General features: G+C 45.0%; 1 protein-coding gene across 2 annotated transcripts in view; it reads left to right on the forward strand.

The window, feature by feature from the left end:
- The first annotated feature begins 2,683 nt into the window (after positions 1-2,683).
- PKD1L1 (polycystin 1 like 1, transient receptor potential channel interacting) overlaps positions 2,684-20,841 on the forward strand; it is a 608,224-nt gene continuing 590,066 nt past the window's right edge. For both annotated transcript variants that reach the window (XM_063922691.1, XM_063922693.1), the window contains exons 1-2: positions 2,684-3,302; positions 20,048-20,168. In XM_063922691.1, the coding sequence (XP_063778761.1) occupies positions 3,212-3,302; positions 20,048-20,168 (212 nt within the window). In that variant the 5' untranslated portion in view covers positions 2,684-3,211. The remainder of the gene's footprint in view (positions 3,303-20,047; positions 20,169-20,841) is intronic.

Genomic DNA, 20,841 nt, shown 5'->3' on the forward strand with positions numbered 1-20,841 from the left:
GACAGGGGGTGATAGAGACAAGGTACTAGATGCATCATCGCTTATAAAGTGATAAAATGGAGAGTGAGAAAGATCCAGCCAATCAGGTCCTAACTGCCATGTCAGAGGCTGTGTTTGAAAAATGACAGGAGCTGATTGGCTGGTACTTTTTCACTCTCCATTTTATCACTTTACAAGCGATGGTGCATCTCGCCCATGGTGAGGAAAAGGAAGAGTCAAGGAGACAGACAACACGGCGGAGAGGAAGAAGTAAGAGGTGGGCTGGAGAAATAGGGCAGACAGACTGGTCTCTGATCACCTACCCCCTCTTCTACTGCCACTGGCCATTCCCAGTGCAGTCCCCAAGGCTCCACATCAGACATCTGCAGACTCTGTGGCCGTGCTGCAGCTTCAATGATTGTAGCAAGTGTAGAGGGAGGGTCGGGGCCACAGCCACACATACACAGCGCACAACAAATGCTGACTGCTGTTAAAGGCCGTTCGCTGCCTTACAATTTCAAAAGGCAGCATGCAGCACAAGTTCTCATGGCGCACAGATTTACTAATGGCGGGCATCTGGCATTGGCACGGCAGGAGCGGACATCAGGGAGTTCAGAGCTCCAGCTCCACCCACATTACACCTCCAATTGCCGCGAGTTAAATGTCCTCTGATAACTGCTCCGATTGATTTTAACCCCACCCCACTGATTTTAACATAAGCTGGCAGCGGCTCGCAGGCGGGACCTTCCGCGGACGTTTTCTAAGCAGAAGCCCGCTGTAGTTGCCCAGTGTGAAAGCTCTGATCGCGGTAGCGGCCGTCCCCGGCTCAGAGCACTATGTGCATCGGCCCAGAAGAAATGGGGTAGGGCCAGCTCGCCGGTGACTTGCATGGTACCCCGGTGGGCCAATCCTCCCCTGCTAAGTACTAATGCCCTTATTTATCAATGAGTGATCAATTTCAGTGTGAGTGATAAATTTCACCAGGCAATCAGCTCCTAACTTCTATGTTCACTAACCAAGGGTTTCAAATTTATGGAGCAACCCTATCAGTGTAAGAAATGAAACAACTCACAAGGCCTTTAAGTTATCCACATATAGTTATATTTAATTTATTTATTTTATTTATTTTCTCTATATATGCTGATTTGTTACCTTTAATATATTGATTTTTATTTGTAGTTCCCTTCTGTGCTTTTCAGCCATGTATCTATATGAACTATGAAAAGTTTGCATTACCCATTGCTACGACACACTTCTGCTACCCCTCATCTTGGTGTGTAATTAGGGCAAGATTAACAATGGGGCGGATGGACTTCCAGCTCCAGGCCTCCGCATAAAAATAGGCCCATCCTCATGGCAGCACGATAATCACAAGCTGCCAAGCTGGCAACACAGTTGTCCATAAATCATGAGTATTCAAATTGTGTACACTCCATACTTACCGAATTTTAAATCTCCTCTCCGGGAGATGCCCGGAGAGGAGAAGCAGGTGGGCGGCGACGAGGGCGGGGCTGAGATAATTATATCATTAAGCCCCGCCTACTCACCAGGAAACGTTCACAATTGGTTAATATTTGCATAAGGGGCGGAGCTAAATGACGCAATTAACATATAATCGCGGCATTAGGCTCAGCCCCCTCCGCCAGTCTGCGATTTTGCTGTGCTTTTCTCCACATTCTGCCCACTTCACTAGGAAGTGGGCAGAATGAGGGAGGTGTGCCCACTCTTCCGGGGCTGCAGGGGACTACTCGAAAAACCGTGTGTCTCCCGCAGAATCCGGGAGATTAGGTAAGTATGGCACACCCACACAGCACAGGTTTCAGCTGTACTGCTTCACACAATAGGCACTTGATCATTTTTCAGCTCCAGGCCCATGTGGCCCTTAGGGGGTCATTCTGACCCATTTGCTCGCTGCTTTTTGTCAAAGCCGAGCAAACGGGTCCCTACTGCGCATGCGCCGGTGCCGTAGTGCGCCGGTGCATGCCAGACGGCTGAAGGCCATAGCAGGGATGCAATCGCCTCTGCCTGATTGACAGGCAGAGGCGGTCGCTGGGCGGGAGGGGGCGGAACGGCGGGAGGGGGCGGAGGGAGCGGTCCGATCAACGCAGGCGTGGCCAGACCGAAAGGTGGGTGGGCCGCAGCGGCTGCGTGACGTCACACGCAGCCGCTGCGGGCCGGGGAGCGATGAGTAGCTCCCGGCCAGCAAGCTAAAGCTGCGCTGGCCGGGAGCTACTCTTAGGGCTGTAACACACACTCCGGTTTTTCCCGGATGGCAAAAAGCCGGACAAACTTTGTCCGGCTTTTTGCCATCCGGGAGAAACCGGCAGAGTCTGTCACACAGAACGGCTTTGAGCCGTGTGTGATGCTGTGCGCATGCGCAGCATCAGACACGGCTTGGGAAAAAAACGTTGTGTGTGAAAGCTCCCCTTCACACACACGGTTTACTGGCTGCAAAGACGGCCAGGCGCCCGCCCGGCAGCCGGACCTTCCAGTGGTGAGACCCGGCTGCAACCCGGCAGCCGGGCCGGGACCGTGCCGTGTGTAAGGACACATTGCGCTGCATGTGTCTTTACATCACGGCAGCGGTTTAAAGCCGGCCGGGTGTTTGCTGGGCGTCACCAGCCGCCTCGTGTGTTTCGGCCCTTAAAGTGCAAAGGCATCGCCGCTGTGCGATGCCTTTGCACTTCTGCGGGTAGGGGGGGGCACTGACATGCGGGGCGGACTAGCCCTGTGATGGGCGTCCCCCGGCATGTCAGTGTGATTGATCGTAGCTGTGCTAAATTTAGCACAGCTACGATCAACTCAGAATGATCCCCTTAATCCGGCCATGTGTGTAATATCATCCAGAAAGAAATATGGGTTATATCAGATAGCAATGACAATAAACAACACTGTTATTAGGACATGCTCGAAAAGCACAGAGGCAGGCTAGTGAGAATCGTGACATACAAACCAATAAAGTAATCTGACCGTGGAACATCCTCTTTAATTGTTTTTCATGAAACACGTATGTAACTTTCCCCCCGAGAATACATAATAGTCATTTTAGAAATCTTCCAGATTCCTTACTGCTGTAGCAGGTTTTAGCTGCCGAAGACTCCACCTCCAGGTGTAAGAAAGAGGTGGGCCACTGGGAGGCTTCAGTATTTACCTGCATTCTGGGTATCATCAGAGAATCAGTCATCTCTGCCCTGGTGTCTCTAATTCACATAATCTGAGTGTAGCTGAAGAGATGTTTGTCTATGCCAGCAAGACCTGCATGTTTCATTTACTTCTACTATTTTACATCATCTACAAGGTTATCTCCAGCAGCCCCAGGACAGGTTAGTTTTTGCTTATAGTTACAGTATATGCATAACATTACAAGTGAAGACACTGCTTCAGATTCGTACTAACATCAGTGTGAACCTCTATTGCCTATTTGCTGGGTTGAAGGTGTTTACTACACAATATACGGGTGTAATATACAGTACGTCAATGTTCCACTGTATATGTTCCATTTGAAAAGTGTGTTTTGTATAGTTTGTAAATGTGTCTGTACATATTATAATTTGTTATATGTAGATGATAATGTAACATGTTTACATTGCGGTTGCTAGTCGTTGTTTTCTAATACAGAGAACCCTGAGATGTTTTGCGATTCAGTTTAGCTGAAACTGTTACTTGTCCTATAGTCTGTTTGCAAGTTCCTCTGTATGCCTTGTTCCTGGGATTCTGTAGTGTGGGCTTGCATTGTGAAGGTGTGAAGTGAAACCGGGAGGATGCGAATGTTCTCACACATGCTCAGTCCTCTCACATCTTATAGACATATATTTTCTGGTTGTGAGCAAAATAAGTGTGCACCCAACCCATCAGTTTTAGCATAAAATCTAAATAAAATTCTTACTTTTGTTAATTCCACACGTTCCTTCTGTCAAACATCTGAATTTGTGCTTTATTGTCCGTGTTCTGTGACAACTATGTAAATAATTCATTAGAAATATTGTTCTTACAGCTGACATAAGGTTGAAAAATAATATTCAGTACAGACACACATAGGGGGTAATTCCAAGTTGATCGCAGCAGGAAATTTTTTAGCAGTTGGGCAAAACCATGTGCACTGCAGGGGAGGCAGAGATAACATGTGCAAAAGAGTTAGATTTGGGTGGGTTATTTTATTTCTGTGCAGGGTAAATACTGGCTGCTTTTTTTTACACTGCAAATTAGATTGCATATTGAACACACCACACCCAAATCTAACTCTCTCTGCACATGTTAAATCTACCTCCCCTGCAGTGCACATGGTTTTGCCCAACTGCTAAAAAATTTACTGCTGCAATCAACTTGGAATTACCCCCATAGATCGATCGATCGATCTATCTATCTATCTATCTATCTATCTATCTATCTATCTATCTATCTATCTATCTATCTATCTATCTATCTATCTATAAGAAAGGCACTGTAACAACCATTGCATAAACTCGTTTATTGGCCCTCATTCCGAGTCGTTCGCTCGGTAATTTTCATCGCATCGCAGTGAAATTCCGCTTAGTACGCATGCGCAATATTCGCACTGCGACTGCGCCAAGTAATTTAACAATGAAGATAGTATTTTTACTCACGGCTTTTTCTTCGCTCCGGCTATCGTAGTGTGATTGACAGGAAATGGGTGTTACTGGGCGGAAACACGGCGTTTTATGGGCGTGTGGATAAAAACGCTACCGTTTCCGGAAAAAACGCAGGAGTGGCCGGAGAAACGGGGGAGTGTCTGAGCGAACGCTGGGTGTGTTTGTGACGCCAAACCAGGAACGACAAGCACTGAACTGATCGCAGATGCCGAGTAAGTCTGAAGCTTCTCTGAAACTGCTAAGTAGTTTGTAATCGCAATATTGCGAATACATCGGTCGCAATTTTAAGAAGCTAAGATTCACTCCCAGTAGGCGTTGGCTTAGCGTGTGTAACTCTGCTAAAATCGCCTTGCGAGCGAACAACTCGGAATGAGGGCCATTATGCAAAACACAGCAATATTTCAGATACAGATTATCCATAATTGATCCCTGCAGATGACCCTTTCATCTGTATACAAAACGTTGCTTTGCACAATAAACTAGCACATTATTTCTCGGAGTACCCACGCTTTTTGCTGAGATCACATGAAGGGGTATGGATCATTAAGTCAACCACACTTAGTTCGACAGTCATTAGGTCGACCACTATTGGTCGACATGCATTAGGTCGACATGGCCACTAGGTCAGCTTGGTCATTAGGTCGACTTGGGAAAATGTTGACATGAATGTTTTTACCTTTTTTTTTGTATCGTTTTCTTTGTAAAGTGATGGAGAACCCCAATTAGTGCACCGTGTCCCCTTGCATAGCAAGCGACTATGGGCAAGGTGCCTCACTCCGCTATCGCTGCGCTCGGCACAGGTTACCATTCCCAATCTTAGTCCACGTGGATCGTAAAGTATGAAAAAGTTCAAAAAACAGAATTTTTTTTGAAAAACGCATGTCAACCCTTTTCCATGTCAACCTAGTGACTATGTCGACCTAATGCATGTCGACCAATAGTGGTCAACCTAATGACTGTTGACCTACGTGTGGTCGACCTAATGACCGTATCCCACACAGGGTGAGACTGAAGGATTTGAGCAAGCCTACATCCACAGAAGATCTGTGGTTGTATGGGTCATTAGGTCGACCACACTTAGGTCGACAGTCATTAGGTCAACCACTATTGGTCAACATGCTTTAGGTCGACATGGTCACTAGGTCGACATGGTCATTAGGTCGACATGGGAAAAGGTCAACATGAGTTTTTTTTCTTTTTTGGGTGTCATTTTCTTCGTAAAGTGATGGGGAACCCCAATTAGTGCCCTGGGTTCGCTCGCCATGCTTCGGGCAAGGTGCCTCGCTCCACTACCGCTGCGCTCAGCACATGTTACTATTCTCAATCGTAGTCCACGTGGATCGTAAAGTATGAAAAAGTAAAAAAAAAAAATTAAACATTTTTGAAAAATGCACGTTGACCTTTTTCCATGTTGACCTAGTACATGTCGAACTGGTGACCATGTCGACCAATAATGGTCGACCTAATGACCGTATCCCATTCGGAACAAGCTCCCTGCCAAGTTCCATCAAAAACTGTATGCAAGTGTACCTAGTAGAATTGATGCTGTATTGAAGGCAAATGGAGCTTATACCAAATACTGCTGAGATTTAGATTTCTCTTCTATTCAAACACTTTGCAATTTGTTAATTGATAAAAAGTAGAAATAAACTATCAACACTATTTTTGAAATAAATATATATATATATATATATATATATATATATATATATAAACACGTGAACGGCGGCACTCGGAAATGAAGACACTGCACAGAAAGCTTGTAGCCAACGTTTCAAAGCAAACTGCTTTTTTGTCATGGCATATACAACACAAACAAGACACTCACCACTTTTAAGTGCTCACCATCACCACGCAGCTTCCCGCCTCCGGCTTCCTCTGTTCAGCCGTGCGCGGGTCAATGACGTCACCTGTGCGCCCATCACCATGGTAACAACTATACACAGTATAATAGAATATGACAGCATTTTAGTACAGAGTCAAACACATGTATCATGTGTATTTGTAAATAGTAACACTGTACCATATGTTTCATATTAAACACTAATAGAATAGTAAGACAGTGGAACGATCTAATGCTTACAATCATAAGAAGCTATGCATGCCACTATTTTCATTAAGCCCCTTAGGGCTAAGGGTGTCCAACAAAAATATCCACTTTGCCTCACGCTGTCTAAGTAATTTGGATTGATTCCCACCTCTAGCTGATAAAGGGATATGATCAATAATTTTATGTTTTAGTGAAGTGGGAGAATGTCTGGCCAAAGCAAAGTGCCAGGCTACCGGCTGTTCACCTTTTCCAGATAAAATGGCTTCCTTGATGGCAAATCTATGCTGACCTTTCTGGTTTTAGGGATAAAAGCATTATGTGCTGCCATTCACGGGGCAGAAACATCCGAGATTTTATTGTGCACACAGACATAACTGATTTAGGTAAACGCACTTTTCCATCCACTTTCCTGGGCAATAAGAAGTTTGGATGTTTTAAATGTTTAGGCTGTGTAACATGCAGCTATATGCTTACGGGGGATATGATTAAACACCCTTTCTCCAACAAAACATTTAAAATTTATCACCATCTTACTTGCTCATCCAAATTTGTAATCTATGTGTTAATTTGCCCTTGTGGCAAATATTATGTCGGCAAGACGGACTGCTAGTTTAAAGTGAGGATGGGTCAGCATAGATTTGCCATCAGGGAAGCCATTTTATCTGGAAAAAGTGAACAGCCGGTAGCCCGGCACTTTGCTGTGGCCAGACATTCTCCCACTTCACTAAAACATAAAATTATTGATCATATCCCTTTATCAGCTAGAGGTGGGAATCGATCCAAATTACTTAGACAGCGTGAGGCAAAGTGGATATTTTTGTTGGACACCCTTAGCCCTAAGGGGCTTAATGAAAATAGTGGCATGCATAGCTTCTTATGATTGTAAGCATTAGATCGTTCCACTGTCTTACTATTCTATTAGTGTTTAATATGAAACATATGGTACAGTGTTAATATTTACAAATACACATGATACATTTGTTTGACTGTACTAAAATGCTGTCGTATTCTATTATACTGTGTATAGTTGTTACCATGGTGATGGGCGCACAGGTGACGTCATTGACCCGCGCACGGCTGAACGGAGGAAGCCGGAGGCGGGAAGCTGCATGGTGATGGTGAGCACTTAAAAGTGGTTAGTGTCTTGTTTGCATTGTATATGCCCTGACGAAAAAGCAGTTTGCTTTGAAACGTTGGCTACAAGCTTTCTATGCAGTGTCTTCATTTCCGAGTGCCGCCGGTCCCGTGTATGTATCATTGGGGAGTTGTCATACCCCCCTAATAAAGAGGGCAACGGAATAAGTAAAAGTGTGTATGCAGAGAGTGCCGAGCCCCACGCTAGATATATATATATATATATATATATATATCCAATCTCCACAGGGCGGCACTCACAGGACTTGTACAAGAATAACAGACTGTCTGAGTCAGTTCAGTTCAACGTTTCGGTTTATCACCTTTTTCAAGAACTACATACATACCAGAAAACCAACATGTCTTTAATGCACGCCTCAGCCCTCCGTTCTCCCGCGCGCGCCAGCCCACTGGTACATCCTTCTCTAATGACGTCATGCGTCTGCGCCGGTTGCGATAGCAACCTCACAACACTAGCGTCCCTGCGCTATCCAGCGGCGGACACGCCCAGCCACGTCATGAGTCAGACGGACCATATCCCGAAAGCGGCTCCACGCGTGTTACGGGGTTACTAGGCAACAGCATGGTACACAAAAACAAAAACAAACTTCCCACATCAATGTGAATTAATAAGAAAATAAATAACTAACACCCAATGTGTTACTGTGCTGCTGTCACCACCATCACCAGAGAATGAAAATCAACCCAGTGAACATAAAGCATTAAAACAATACACCACATATACTTAGCTAACACAGCTATAAAAATGCTACTGCATAATGCTGCAAATGTCCAAAAACTGGACACACTAACTGAAAGACATCTGGCTTAGATTGAATACAGACAGTGTATATAACAACCTAACCCATAAAACTTTCAAAAATTTCAAGATATTTCAAAAAGCTGAATTGAAACCTCCTTAATCTCACTGCATGCGATAAAGCAATGTATCCACACACAAGTCTACCTTCTAGAGAATATGTCCTAATATATTAATGTGCCTCTATATTCAATACATACACCCTTGTGTAGATGATCCCACCTAGCCCAGTGAAAGGCTGGAGTCTATCCAAGCATATTGACCCAACACCCCAGTGCTCACCAAGCTTGTAAACACCAAAGTGCCACTTCAAGCATGCACAATTTAACCATCCATTATATCTATTAACAGTTCGGTGTTAAGCAATAGAGTCAACATCAGACAACATCAGCTTATTCCAACATCAGCTTATTCCAAGAAACAAGAGAGGGAGATTGTTTCATTAAGACCTAACAGGCTTAAAGTGTTCAAAGTGTGGATCCAATAGGATTCCACCTGAAGTAATCTTCTGTCTCGATCACCTCCCCGCTTCATCGGGGGTACATGGTCGATTATTTTGTAAGATAATGTTGCCAAGGAGTGTCTATTCTCTCTAAAATGGCGAGCCACCGGCTGATCGATCTCTTGTCCTGCTAAGGATTTTCTAATGGCAGACCGATGCAGGGTCATGCGTTCTCTGAAAGTGCATACAGTTTTGCCAACGTAGAGAAGGCTACAGGGACACCTGATGTAATAGACCACATATTTACTCATGCAAGATAAGATGTGACGTATAGGCATTTTTTTACCGGAACGTGGTGCACAATCACACTCCCCACTTCTAAATAGCTGCAAGTAGTGCACCCCGTACAGCGATAGCACCCCGGCTTCCTTCTTAGAAAATGTTGGCCATCCTTACTATCAGCTTTCATGCTGAAGTCATTATGGACAAGCCAATCCTTTAGGTTTTTTCCTCTCTTGTGGCACATCATGGTTTTTGAGCCCAGTAGTGCTGTAATCTGCTGATCTGTATTCAATAAAGGCCATAGCTTCTTAGTTGTAGTGTTGATGAACTTACTGGCCATATTGAACTGTGTGACAAACGGAATTACTTTGTCCTTCTGCTTCCTTTTTGTGGACATCAGTTCCGTGCGTGATAACTTCATCACCTTGCTCTTGGCCAATTCCAAATCCTTCAGTAAATATCCTCTTTGGAGAAATGTATTGCTCATTTGCTCAATTTCAGTGAGCGCAATGTGATCATCACATGTAATTCTCCGAATCCGTAGAAACTGCGAATATGGAAGGCCTTTCTTTAGGGAGACCGGATGATGGCTTTGTGCATGCAGGATAGTATTAGCATCAGTCGGTTTGTGATACACCTGGGTGGAGAACTTGGTCCTATCCCATTTCACTAAAACATCCAGGAAATTAATGGAAGCCGCATCGTGACTGTATGTAAACTTTATAGATGGATGTAGCAAATTAATTGCATTCATCCCATCAACAAATTGTGCCGCCGATCCTGTCCATATTACAAATATGTCATCTATGTAGCGACAGAATAGGGCCACATGTGGCCAAAAGTCTGCATTATCATAAAAGACCTCTTTCTCCACCTGGAACATGAATATATTTGCAAATGACGGGGCCACATGTGACCCCATCGCACGGCCTCTTCTCTGAACATAGAACTGATTGTCGAAGAGGAAATAATTGTCCACCAATGTTCTTTCTTACAAATCAATGAACAAATCCGTATTGGGTCCTCTATAATCAGGTGATCCCTCAATGAACCTCTTCACACACTTAAGTCCTTCTCTTTGAGGTATACTCATGTATAACGAGACTACGTCGACAGTGCATAGCAATATGTCACATGGTAATGACCCCAGGCTGTATATTTTCTTCAAAAACATGTTTGTATCCTGCAGAAATGAGGGTTCTTTTACAATCAAAGGCTGCAGAAAAAAATCGAGGTACTTGGAGATTGGACTATACAATGAGGATCTAGCGGAAATAATGGGGCGACCCGGAGGCATTGTTGGAGATTTGTGTAGTTTGGGCAAGGTGTACAACACTGGTACAACAGGTTTATCGGTTAGTAACCCCAGCTTGGTCTTGGGGGTTATCCAAGAGCTGTTCACCGCTTGTGACATATTGCTATGCACTGTCGATGTAGTCTCGTTATACACGAGTATACCTCAAAGAGAAGGACTTGAGTGTGTGAAGAGGTTCATTGAGGGATCACCTGATTATAGAGGACCCAATACGGATTTGTTCATTGATTTGTTAGAAAGAACATTGGTGGACAATTATTTCCTCTTCGACAATCAGTTCTATGTTCAGAGAAGAGGCTGTGCGATGGGGTCACATGTGGCCCCGTCATTTGCAAATATATTCATGTTCCAGGTGGAGAAAGAGGTCTTTTACGATAATGCAGACTTTTGGCCACATGTGGCCCTATTCTGTCGCTACATAGATGACATATTTGTAGTATGGACAGGATCGGCGGCACAATTTGTTGATGGGATGAATGCAATTAATTTGCTACATCCATCTATAAAGTTTACATACAGTCACGATGCGGCTTCCATTAATTTCCTGGATGTTTTAGTGAAATGGGATGGGACCAAGTTCTCCACCCAGGTGTATCACAAACCGACTGATGCTAATACTATCCTGCATGCACAAAGCCATCATCCGGTCTCCCTAAAGAAAGGCCTTCCATATTCGCAGTTTCTACGGATTCGGAGAATTACATGTGATGATCACATTGTGCTCACTGAAATTGAGCAAATGAGCAATACATTTCTCCAAAGAGGATATTTACTGAAGGATTTGGAATTGGCCAAGAGCAAGGTGATGAAGTTATCACGCACGGAACTGATGTCCACAAAAAGGAAGCAGAAGGACAAAGTAATTCCGTTTGTCACACAGTTCAATATGGCCAGTAAGTTCATCAACACTACAACTAAGAAGCTATGGCCTTTATTGAATACAGATCAGCAGATTCCAGCACTACTGGGCTCAAAAACCATGATGTGCCACAAGAGAGGAAAAAACCTAAAGGATTGGCTTGTCCAGAATGACTTCAGCGTGAAAGCTGATAGTAAGGATGGCCAACATTTTCTAAGAAGGAAGCCGGGGTGCTATCGCTGTACAGGGTGCACTACTTGCAGCTATTTAGAAGTGGGGAGTGTGATTGTGCATCCACGTTCCGGTAAAAAATGCCTATACGTCACATCTTATCTTGCATGAGTAAATATGTGGTCTATTACATCAGGTGTCCCTGTAGCCTTCTCTACGTTGGCAAAACTGTATGCACTTTCAGAGAACGCATGACCCTGCATCGGTCTGCCATTAGAAAATCCTTAGCAGGACAAGAGATCGATCAGCTGGTGGCTCGCCATTTTAGAGAGAAGAGACACTCCTTGGCAACATTATCTTACAAAATAATCGACCATGTACCCCCGATGAAGCGGGGAGGTGATCGAGGCAGAAGATTACTTCAGGTGGAATCCTATTGGATCCACACTTTGAACACTTTAAGCCCGTTAGGTCTTAATGAAACAATCTCCCTCTCTTGTTTCTTGGAATAAGCTGATGTTGGAATAAGCTGATGTTGTCTGATGTTGACTCTATTGCTTAACACCGAACTGTTAATAGATATAATGGATGGTTAAATTGTGCATGCTTGAAGTGGCACTTTGGTGTTTACAAGCTTGGTGAGCACTGGGGTGTTGGGTCAATATGCTTGGATAGACTCCAGCCTTTCACCGGGCTAGGTGGGATCATCTACACAAGGGTGTATGTATTGAATATAGAGGCACATTAATATATTAGGACATATTCTCTAGAAGGTAGACTAGTGTGTGGATACATTGCTTTATCGCATGCAGTGAGATTAAGGAGGTTTCAATTAGAGATGAGCGGGTTTGGTTTCTCTGAATCCGAACCCGCCCGAACTTCATGTTTTTTTACACGGGTCCGAGCGACTCGGATCTTCCCGCCTTGCTCGGTTAACCCGAGCGCGCCCGAACGTCATCATCACGCTGTCGGATTCTCGCGAGGCTCGGATTCTATCGCGAGACTCGGATTCTATATAAGGAGCCGCGCGTCGCGGCCATTTTCACACGTGCATTGAGATTGATAGGGAGAGGACGTGGCTGGCGTCCTCTCCGTTTAGAAATTAAAATAGATAGGAGAGTGAGAGTGAGACACTTCATTTACTTACTGGAGCTTAGGAGGAGTTATACTAGTGACTGATGACCAGTGACCTGACCACCAGTGCAGTTTTATAATTTATTATTATTTAATAATCCGTTCTGTTCTTGTTCTCTGCCTGAAAAAAACGATACACAGTGACTCAGTCACACTCACATACCATATCTGTGCTCAGCCCAGTGTGCTGCATCATCTATGCATAATATCTGACTGTGCTCACACAGCTTAATTGTGGGGGAGACTGGGGAGCAGTTATAGGTTATAGCAGGAGCCAGGAGTACATATTAAACAGTGCACACTTTTGCTGCCAGAGTGCCACTGCCAGTGTGACTGACCACTGACCACTGTGACCAGTGACCTGACCACACTGACCACCAGTATAGTATATTGTGATTGAATGTCTGCCAGAAAAAGTACACTCGTCGTGTGACTTGTGTGGTGTTTTTTTATTCTATAAAAATTAAAAAACTCATTCTGCTGACAGACAGTGTCCACTCCAGCAGGTCCGTCATTATATAATATATACCTGTCCGGCTGCAGTAGTGATATATATATATATTTTTTATATCATTATTTATCATCCAGTCTACTAGCAGCAGACACAGTACGGTAGTTCACGGCTGTAGCTACCTCTGTGTCGGCACTCGGCAGTCCATCCATAATTGTATACCACCTACCCGTGGTTTTTTTTTTCTTTCTTCTTTATACATACTACATCTCATTATCATCCAGTCTATATTAGCAGCAGACACAGTACAGTACGGTAGTCCACGGCTGTAGCTACCTCTGTGTCGGCAGTCCATCCATAATTGTATACCACCTACCCGTGTTTTTTTTTTTCTTTCTTCTTTATACATACTACATCTCATTATCAACCAGTCTATATTAGCAGCAGACACAGTACGGTAGTTCACGGCTGTAGCTACCTCTGTGTCGGCACTCGGCAGTCCATCCATAATTGTATACCACCTACCCGTGGTTTTTTTTTCTTTCTTCTTTATACATACATACTACATCTCATTATCATCCAGTCTATATTAGCAGCAGACACAGTACAGTACGGTAGTACACGGCTGTAGCTACCTCTGTGTCGGCACTCGGCAGTCCATCCATAAGTATACTAGTATCCATCCATCTCCATTGTTTACCTGAGGTGCCTTTTAGTTGTGCCTATTAAAATATGGAGAACAAAAATGTTGAGGTTCCAAAATTAGGGAAAGATCAAGATCCACTTCCACCTCGTGCTGAAGCTGCTGCCACTAGTCATGGCCGAGACGATGAAATGCCAGCAACGTCGTCTGCCAAGGCCGATGCCCAATGTCATAGTACAGAGCATGTCAAATCCAAAACACCAAATATCAGTAAAAAAAGGACTAAAAAACCTAAAATAAAATTGTCGGAGGAGAAGCGTAAACTTGCCATTATGCCATTTACCACACGGAGTGGCAAGGAACGGCTGAGGCCCTGGCCTATGTTCATGGCTAGTGGTTCAGCTTCACATGAGGATGGAAGCACTCAGCCTCTCGCTAGAAAACTGAAAAGACTCAAGCTGGCAAAAGCACCGCAAAGAACTGTGCGTTCTTCGAAATCCCAAATCCACAAGGAGAGTCCAATTGTGTCGGTTGCGATGCCTGACCTTCCCAACACTGGACGTGAAGAGCATGCGCCTTCCACCATTTGCACGCCCCCTGCAAGTGCTGGAAGGAGCACCCGCAGTCCAGTTCCTGATAGTCAGATTGAAGATGTCAGTGTTGAAGTACACCAGGATGAGGAGGATATGGGTGTTGCTGGCGCTGGGGAGGAAATTGACCAGGAGGATTCTGATGGTGAGGTGGTTTGTTTAAGTCAGGCACCCGGGGAGACACCTGTTGTCCGTGGGAGGAATATGGCCGTTGACATGCCTGGTGAAAATACCAAAATAATCAGCTCTTCAGTGTGGAGGTATTTCAACAGAAAAGCGGACAACAGGTGTCAAGCCGTGTGTTGCCTTTGTCAAGCTGTAATAAGTAGGGGTAAGGACGTTAACCACCTCGGAACATCCTCCCTTATACGTCACCTGCAGCACATTCATAATAAGTCAGTGACAAGTTCAAAAACTTTGGGCGACAGCGGAAGCAGTCCACTGACCAGTAAATCCCTTCCTCTTGTAACCAAGCTCACGCAAACCACCCCACCAACTCCCTCAGTGTCAATTTCCTCCTTCCCCAGGAATGCCAATAGTCCTGCAGGCCATGTCACTGGCAATTCTGACGAGTCCTCTCCTGCCTGGGATTCCTCCGATGCATCCTTGCGTGTAACGCCTACTGCTGCTGGCGCTGCTGTTGTTGCTGCTGGGAGTCGATGGTCATCCCAGAGGGGAAGTCGTAAGCCCACTTGTACTACTTCCAGTAAGCAATTGACTGTCCAACAGTCCTTTGCGAGGAAGATGAAATATCACAGCAGTCATCCTGCTGCAAAGCGGATAACTGAGGCCTTGACAACTATGTTGGTGTTAGACGTGCGTCCGGTATCCGCCGTTAGTTCACAGGGAACTAGACAATTTATTGAGGCAGTGTGCCCCCGTTACCAAATACCATCTAGGTTCCACTTCTCTAGGCAGGCGATACCGAGAATGTACACGGACGTCAGAAAAAGACTCACCAGTGTCCTAAAAAATGCAGTTGTACCCAATGTCCACTTAACCACGGACATGTGGACAAGTGGAGCAGGGCAGGGTCAGGACTATATGACTGTGACAGCCCACTGGGTAGATGTATGGACTCCCGCCGCAAGAACAGCAGCGGCGGCACCAGTAGCAGCATCTCGCAAACTCTTTCCTAGGCAGGCTACGCTTTGTATCACCGCTTTCCAGAATATGCACACAGCTGAAAACCTCTTACGGCAACTGAGGAAGATCATCGCGGAATGGCTTTCCCCCTATTGGACTCTCCTGTGGATTTGTGGCATTGGACAACGCCAGCAATATTGTGTGTGCATTAAATATGGGCAAATTCCAGCACGTCCCATGTTTTGCACATACCTTGAATTTGGTGGTGCAGAATTTTTTTAAAAACGACAGGGGCGTGCAAGAGATGCTGTCGGTGGCCAGAAGAATTGCGGGACACTTTCGGCGTACAGGCACCACGTACAGAAGACTGGAGCACCACCAAAAACTACTGAACCTGCCCTGCCATCATCTGAAGCAAGAAGTGGTAACGAGGTGGAATTCAACCCTCTATATGCTTCAGAGGTTGGAGGAGCAGCAAAAGGCCATTCAAGCCTATACAATTGAGCACGATATAGGAGGTGGAATGCACCTGTCTCAAGTGCAGTGGAGAATGATTTCAACGTTGTGCAAGGTTCTGATGCCCTTTGAACTTGCCACACGTGAAGTCAGTTCAGACACTGCCAGCCTGAGTCAGGTCATTCCCCTCATCAGGCTTTTGCAGAAGAAGCTGGAGACATTGAAGGAGGAGCTAACACGGAGCGATTCCGCTAGGCATGTGGGACTTGTGGATGGAGCCCTTAATTCGCTTAACAAGGATTCACGGGTGGTCAATCTGTTGAAATCAGAGCACTACATTTTGGCCACCGTGCTCGATCCTAGATTTAAAGCCTACCTTGGATCTCTCTTTCCGGCAGACACAAGTCTGCTGGGGTTGAAAGACCTGCTGGTGAGAAAATTGTCAAGTCAAGCGGAACGCGACCTGTCAACATCTCCTCCTTCACATTCTCCCGCAACTGGGGGTGCGAGGAAAAGGCTCAGAATTCCGAGCCCACCCGCTGGCGGTGATGCAGGGCAGTCTGGAGCGACTGCTGATGCTGACATCTGGTCCGGACTGAAGGACCTGACAACGATTACGGACATGTCATGTCGTCTACTGTCACTGCATATGATTCTCTCACCATTGAAAGAATGGTGGAGGATTATATGAGTGACCGCATCCAAGTAGGCACGTCACACAGTCCGTACTTATACTGGCAGGAAAAAGAGGCAATTTGGAGGCCCTTGCACAAACTGGCTTTATTCTACCTAAGTTGCCCTCCCACAAGTGTGTACTCCGAAAGAGTGTTTAGTGCCGCCGCTCACCTTGTCAGCAATCGGCGTACGAGGTTACATCCAGAAAATGTGGAGAAGATAATGTTCATTAAAATGAATTATAATCAATTCCTCCGTGGAGACATTGACCAGCAGCAATTGCCTCCACAAAGTACACAGGGAGCTGAGATGGTGGATTCCAGTGGGGACGAATTGATAATCTGTGAGGAGGGGGATGTACACGGTGATATATCGGAGGATGATGATGAGGTGGACATCTTGCCTCTGTAGAGCCAGTTTGTGCAAGGAGAGATTAATTGCTTATTTTTTGGTGGGGGTCCAAACCAACCCGTCATTTCAGTCACAGTCGTGTGGCAGACCCTGTCACTGAAATGATGGGTTGGTTAAAGTGTGCATGTCCTGTTTATACAACATAAGGGTGGGTGGGAGGGCCCAAGGACAATTCCATCTTGCACCTCTTTTTTCTTTAATTTTTCTTTGCGTCATGTGCTGTTTGGGGAGGGTTTTTTGGAAGGGACATCCTGCGTGACACTGCAGTGCCACTCCTAGATGGGCCCGGTGTTTGTGTCGGCCACTAGGGTCGCTTATCTTACTCACACAGCTACCTCATTGCACCTCTTTTTTTCTTTGCGTCATGTGCTGTTTGGGGAGGGTTTTTTGTAAGGGACATCCTGCGTGACACTGCAGTGCCACTCCTAGATGGGCCCGGTGTTTGTGTCGGCCACTAGGGTCGCTTATCTTACTCACACAGCTACCTCATTGCGCCTCTTTTTTTCTTTGCGTCATGTGCTGTTTGGGGAGGGTTTTTTGGAAGGGACATCCTGCGTGACACTGCAGTGACACTCCTAGATGGGCCCGGTGTTTGTGTCGGCCACTAGGGTCGCTTATCTTACTCACACAGCTACCTCATTGCGCCTCTTTTTTTCTTTGCGTCATGTGCTGTTTGGGGAGGGTTTTTTGGAAGGGACATCCTGCGTGACACTGCAGTGACACTCCTAGATGCGCCCGGTGTTTGTGTCGGCCACTAGGGTCGCTTATCTTACTCACACAGCTACCTCATTGCGCCTCTTTTTTTCTTTGCGTCATGTGCTGTTTGGGGAGGGTTTTTTGGAAGGGACATCCTGCGTGACACTGCAGTGACACTCCTAGATGGGCCCGGTGTTTGTGTCGGCCACTAGGGTCACTTATCTTACTCACACAGCTACCTCATTGCGCCTCTTTTTTTCTTTGCGTCATGTGCTGTTTGGGGAGGGTTTTTTGGAAGGGACATCCTGCGTGACACTGCAGTGCCACTCCTAGATGGGCCCGGTGTTTGTGTCGGCCACTAGGGTCGCTTAGCTTAGTCATCCAGCGACCTAGGTGCAAATTTTAGGACTAAAAATAATATTGTGAGGTGTGAGGTATTCAGAATAGACTGAAAATGAGTGTAAATTATGGTTTTTGAGGTTAATAATACTTTGGGATCAAAATGACCCCCAAATTCTATGATTTAAGTTGTTTTTTAGTGTTTTTTAAAAAAAACACCCGAATCCAAAACACACCCGAATCCGACAAAAAAAATTTGGTGAGGTTTTGCCAAAACGCGGTCGAACCCAAAACACGGCCGCGGAACCGAACCCAAAACCAAAACACAAAACCCGAAAAATTTCCGGCGCTCATCTCTAGTTTCAATTCAGCTTTTTGAAATATCTTGAAATATTTGAAAGTTTTATGGGTTAGGTTGTTATATACACTGTCTGTATTCAATCTAAGCCAGATGTCTTTCAGTTAGTGTGTCCAGTTTTTGGACATTTGCAGCATTATGCAGTAGCATTTTTATAGCTGTGTAAGCTAAGTATATGTGGTGTATTGTTTTAATGCTTTATGTTCACTGGGTTGATTTTCATTCTCTGGTGATGGTGGTGACAGCAGCACAGTAACACATTGGGTGTTAGTTATTTATTTACTTATTAATTCACATTGTTGTGGGAAGTTTGTTTTTGTTTTTGTGTACCATGCTGTTGCCTAGTAACCCCGTAACACGCGTGGAGCCGCTTCCGGGATATGGTCCGTCTGACTCATGACGTGGCTGGGCGTGTCCGCCGCTGGATAGCGCAGGGACGCTAGTGTTGTGAGGTTGCTATCGCAACCGACACAGACGCATGACGTCATTAGAGAAGGACGTACCGGTGGGCTGGCGCGCGCGGGAGAACGGAGGGCTGAGGCGTGCATAAAAGACATGTTGGTTTTCTGGTATGTATGTAGTTCTTGAAAAAGGTGATAAACCGAAACGTTGAACTGAACTGACTCAGACAGTCTGTTATTCTTGTACAACAAGTCCTGTGAGTGCCGCCCTGTGGAGATTGGACAGAATGTGGTGCACCGGACTCGGGAGGGCACCTGGGCAAGTTATGGCTTTTGCAATGGAGTGCCGGCATTGGTGAATAATAAATATATATATATATATATATATATATATATATAACACAAATGTCCCGGCACTCCTCATAAATACCTTGGCTTGGTTTGGTGCCCTCATAAAGATTCAATAGGAACAGATGCCGATGCGGCACTCACAACCGATTGTCAAAAAAATGAAGTCACACAAAGGATTCTTTCAATGTTTCAATCTGTAATAAGATTGTCTTATTACAAATTGAAATGTTGAAAGAATCCTTTGTGTGACTTCATTGTTTTGACAATCGGTTGTGAGTGCCGCATCAGCATCTGTTCCTATATTTATATATATATATATATATATATATATATATATATATATATGTAGAGAAAAGACTTCTCCCATCCTAAACTGGATGTGTTCGAAGGGCAATAAAAAAAGCCATGTATTAGGTGACACACAGCAGACAGAAGAGAGGAGGAATTAGCTATACAAGTGATTCCCAAACTGTGTACTAAGCACCCTGGGGTGCCGTGAGACTCTTGCAAGGATGCCCCTGTTGGTGGTGCATTACCAAATCAAATTATTTATGGTCAAAATGATTGGCAGCCACTGGCGCTTTTTTCCCCTATCATAATATATGTGTACAATCAGTAGCACAACTGTACACCACTACATAAATGGACCTAAGGGCAACAGGTAGGCATGTCGTCCCCATTTTCCGGGAGTTTCAAGGCCAAGGACTATGTCGCGAGACGCATTTTCCTTGGCACCACAAGCTGCACTGCGATGGCATTACTGCAAGACTAATTCATTTATGTCATTTTTCTAGATCTATGGTATGTCGGCTGTTATAATCTGACTTCTCTTAATTCACAAGATATCAGATATGAGACTGTACCTGTTGGCAAGGCAGATTTACCATCATGCTGCAAGTTTTGTCTGCTGAAAAAGTATGTTTGATTTTTTTTTTCTCATTTACATTACTTATTTAGTTTTCTGTTGAGATAAAATTGTGTGCAATAGAAAAAGTTAAAAATACAATATTATATACTCCCTCGGAGTTACTTATGGGCACTGGCGTATCCATAATGAGTGCAAAGTGTGCACTGCACAAGGGTCCCACACCGCACACCCTGCACCCATATAATTAAACTCACCGCTCCGTCCGCCCAGAACTGGCTGAAGATTTGCAGAAATGATAGGAAAAATGTCCTCCATGGCTATTTTCCCAGTGATTTGCGCATGCGCATTAAGATGTCCCCAGGAACACAAAGCCAGAGTCTACTGCATCCTCTCTTAAATCACCCCTGCTTATAGGTAATGCTTGCTTTGGCTTATGTATCTGTTTATTCAATAAACTTATGGAACACAATTTTTGTGTAATACTTCTTATGCCCAGAGCTGTCTGTTTGCACCATGGTTCCATGCTCAGTAACACAGCAGGGGTCTGAAGCAGAGAATAAAGTGATTGCATATGCAATAACTTTACTTCTTACTGATTTCCGGGCCAAGCTCTTATCGCTCCGTGTCTCAGTGACATAGACTTGATAGATTCCAGCAAATAAAAATTCAGAATGGGGCCAGCAGAGAGCCGACAAGGGCCCAAGTACATGGCTCCCAGAT

Source organism: Pseudophryne corroboree, chromosome 5 (genome assembly GCF_028390025.1).
Source record: "Pseudophryne corroboree isolate aPseCor3 chromosome 5, aPseCor3.hap2, whole genome shotgun sequence".
Classification (NCBI taxonomy): domain Eukaryota; kingdom Metazoa; phylum Chordata; class Amphibia; order Anura; family Myobatrachidae; genus Pseudophryne; species Pseudophryne corroboree.